This window comes from Condylura cristata, unplaced genomic scaffold (assembly GCF_000260355.1).
Source record: "Condylura cristata isolate star-nosed mole 26May11 unplaced genomic scaffold, ConCri1.0 scaffold00009, whole genome shotgun sequence".
In the NCBI taxonomy this organism is placed as follows: domain Eukaryota; kingdom Metazoa; phylum Chordata; class Mammalia; order Eulipotyphla; family Talpidae; genus Condylura; species Condylura cristata.
In genome coordinates, this window is record NW_004567110.1 from 1,034,687 (window position 1) to 1,038,078 (window position 3,392).

General features: G+C 73.6%; 1 protein-coding gene across 1 annotated transcript in view; it reads left to right on the forward strand.

The window, feature by feature from the left end:
• The window catches only part of BOP1 (block of proliferation 1), a gene marked incomplete at its 3' end in the record, with an annotated part of 9,125 nt that extends 5,737 nt beyond the window's left edge, over positions 1–3,388 (forward strand). Inside the window, exons 4-14 of the mRNA XM_012722864.1 lie at positions 790–1,222; positions 1,303–1,420; positions 1,498–1,599; positions 1,670–1,882; positions 1,950–2,111; positions 2,180–2,260; positions 2,338–2,407; positions 2,489–2,621; positions 2,690–2,870; positions 2,944–3,232; positions 3,315–3,388. Of these exons, the coding sequence (XP_012578318.1) occupies positions 790–1,222; positions 1,303–1,420; positions 1,498–1,599; positions 1,670–1,882; positions 1,950–2,111; positions 2,180–2,260; positions 2,338–2,407; positions 2,489–2,621; positions 2,690–2,870; positions 2,944–3,232; positions 3,315–3,388 (1,856 nt within the window). The remainder of the gene's footprint in view (positions 1–789; positions 1,223–1,302; positions 1,421–1,497; positions 1,600–1,669; positions 1,883–1,949; positions 2,112–2,179; positions 2,261–2,337; positions 2,408–2,488; positions 2,622–2,689; positions 2,871–2,943; positions 3,233–3,314) is intronic.
• Positions 3,389–3,392: the final 4 nt, after the last annotated feature.

The following is a 3,392-nucleotide window of genomic DNA, read 5'->3' on the forward strand; positions in this document are numbered from 1 at the left end:
CCGGGCCCGGCCCGGGCCCCCTCCCCCAAGGGGCACCGAGGGTCACACTCGCGACCCTGCCCTCCCCTGGCATGACCAAGTGCACCCAGCTGCCCGCCGGCGCCTGGCCACACCCTGTCTGCCGCTCCCTCCCATGTGCGCGGGAGCCTCTGTGCCAGGTGGCTGGAAAGGGGCACGCGGCCCCCGGGACTCCTGCGCCCCGGGTGCAGCCGCAGAGACCCCCCAGGCCTGGGCTGCACCTGCCGCTGTTCCGCCCGCCCCGGCTGCAGCTCGGGCGCCAGCAGTGGCCTCTGTTCGGGGCCATCCGTCTGCACGCTCCCAGGAGGAGCCCCCCAAACCCCGCGGGGGCACCTGGAGGTGGCCCCCCTCCCCCTGGGGGGTGCACAAAGTTAGAGGCCCTGCTGGGAGGGGCTGAAGGTGCAGGCCTGGAGCGGCCAGGTGGGGGCAGCGCACCGCCAGGGCGGCTGTGGCCAGGGGCCGGGGCTGCCCGCTGCTGTCTCTCCGGCTCTCTTGCCTGGGCAGCAGCCTCAGCTCCTGGCTGGCGCAGGGAGGGTGGTGGCTGGCAGGGCCTCCGCCAGGAATGTGTCCCGGAATGTGGCTGCTTTGCCCGCGGTGTGTGTGTGTGGGGGGGGGTGTCACCGGGGTCTGTGGGTGCCCCAGCGCCCACCGGGCACGGAAGTGGTCGCGTCAGGCCGAGCGTGGCTCACTGGGGTCTTCCCTCCGTCCCTGTCTGTAGCTCCCCACATCTGCCTAAGGCCCTGCCAGGGGAGGGAGCCCGCGGGCGATGAGGTCACCCCTGTCTGTGGCTGCCCAGAGCCCCGGCCAAGGAATCCGGGGGGAGGCTCTGGGGTTGGCACCGCTTCAGTGGAAAATGTGAGGGGGCAGCCTCGGCGCCTGGGGGCCGGGGGCTGTGCCGGTTGCCCTGCCACGTCAGACCCCAGGGAGGGTGCCTGGGTGCTGCCGCCCCGCTAGCCCGGAGCTGGCCCTCCGCCCTCGCCCCTGTGCCCCCGGAGCTTGAAGGGGCGGTGGGGGTGTCCAGTGCTGACGCGCGACCCTGCCGCCCCCAGGATGTGCGGAACACAGTGGGCAACGTGCCCCTGGCGTGGTACGATGACTTTCCCCACGTGGGCTACGACCTGGACGGCAGGCGCATCTACAAGCCCCTGCGCACCCGCGACGAGCTGGACCAGTTTCTGGCCAAGATGGACGACCCGGACTACTGGTGGGCGGGGCGGGCGGGTGGGCGGGGCGGGGCCACGGCCGCGGGCGGGGCTGAAGGCTCCCGGGCCCTCGGTTCCCCAGGCGCACGGTGCAGGACCCGATGACCGGGCACGACGTGCGGCTGACCGACGAGCAGGTGGCCCTGGTGCACCGGCTGCAGAGGGGCCAGTTTGGGGATGTGAACTTTGACCCCTATGAGGTAGGTGTATGGCAGAGGCCGTCGGGGGCGGGCACCCCAGCACCCTGGCCCACCCCCGGTGCTCGGCCCCCCCACAGCCCGCCGTGGACTTCTTCAGCGGGGAGCTCATGATCCACCCGGTGACCAACCGCCCGGCCGACAAGCGCAGCTTCATCCCCTCGCTGGTGGAGAAGGAGAAGGTGGGCACCTCCCGCCCGCCGCCCCGCGAGCGCGCCCGGCCCCCACGCCCTGACCCCGCCCCCCGCGCAGGTGTCCCGCATGGTGCACGCCATCAAGATGGGCTGGATCCAGCCCCGCAAGCCCCGCGACCCTACGCCCCGCTTCTACGACCTGTGGGCCCAGGAGGACCCCGACGCCGTGCTGGGCCGCCACAAGATGCACGTGCCGGCGCCCAAGCTGGCGCTGCCTGGCCACGCCGAGTCCTACAACCCGCCGCCCGAGTACCTGCCCAGCGAGGAGGAGGTGGGCCGGCGTGGCGGGGGTCCGGGGCGGCGGCGCGCGCCTGCGCTCACCCCTCGCCCTCTTGCAGCGCCTGGCGTGGGAGCAGCAGGAGCCCGCCGAGAGGAAGCGCAACTTCCTGCCGCGCCGCTTCGCCAGCCTGCGGGTCGTGCCCGCCTACGGCCGCTTTGTCCACGAGCGCTTCGAGCGCTGCCTCGACCTCTACCTGTGCCCACGGCAGCGCAAGATGCGGGTGTGTGGGGTGTGGGGCGGGCAGGGGGCGGGGTGGCGGGGCGGGCGCTGACCGACATCCCGCCGCAGGTGAACGTGGACCCTGAGGACCTGATCCCCAAGCTGCCGCGGCCGCGGGACCTGCAGCCCTTCCCCACGTGCCAGGCCCTGGTGAGCGGCCACAGGCGAGGGGCACAGGGGGGCACCGGGGTGGGGGCGGCCCCCTGCTAACAACGGTCCCCTCGCAGGTCTACAGGGGCCACTGCGACCTCGTGCGCTGTCTCAGCGTCTCACCCGGGGGCCAGTGGCTGGCTTCAGGTGGGCCTGTGTGGGGGTCCCCGGCTGCCTGGGGGGGCGGGGAGCTCCCTGCGCAGGCGCTGAGCCCGCCTCTGTGCCCAGGCTCCGACGACGGCTGCGTGCGGCTCTGGGAGGTGGCCACCGCCCGCTGCATGAGGACCCTGCCTGTGGGGGGCGTGGTGAGGAGCGTGGCCTGGAACCCCCATCCCGCGGTCTGCCTGGTCGCTGCCGCCGTGTGAGTGGGGCGCGGGAGGGGGGGGGGCCGGGGGTGTGCCCAGGGGCTGAGCCTGCTCCCACCCCCAGAGAGGACACCGTGCTGCTGCTGAACCCGGCCCTGGGGGACCGGCTGGCCGCTGGCAGCACCGACCAGCTGCTGGGCGCCTTCACCCCGCCCGAGGAGCCTGTCCAGCAGCCTGCCCGCTGGCTGGAGGCCTCGGAGGAGGAGCGGCGGCGCGGCCTGCGGCTGCGCGTGTGCCACGAGCAGGTGGGTGGGGCCGGCGCGGGCGGGGCGGGGCCGGCGGCCCGAGGGAGACCTGCCCAGCCAACCTCTCCCGCAGCCGGTGACTCAGGTGACCTGGCACGGGCGTGGGGACTACATGGCCGTGGTGCTGGCCACCTCGAGCCACACCCAGGTGCTGATCCACCAGCTGAGCCGGCGCCGCAGCCAGAGCCCCTTCCGCCGCAGCCACGGGCAGGTGCAGCGGGTGGCCTTCCACCCCACGCGGCCCTTCCTGCTCGTGGCCACCCAGCGCAGCGTCCGCCTCTACCACCTGCTGCGCCAGGAGCTCACCAAGAAGCTGCTCCCGAACTGCAAGTGGGTGTCTAGCCTGGCCGTGCACCCTGCAGGTGAGGGGGCGCGCCCAGCCGCGGGGGTGGGGTGGCGCTGGGCTGTGGGCCGGGCGCCAGCCCCCTTCACTAATACCTGCAGGCGACAACGTCATCTGCGGCAGCTACGACAGCAAGCTGGTGTGGTTCGACCTAGATCTGTCCACCAGGCCCTACAGGG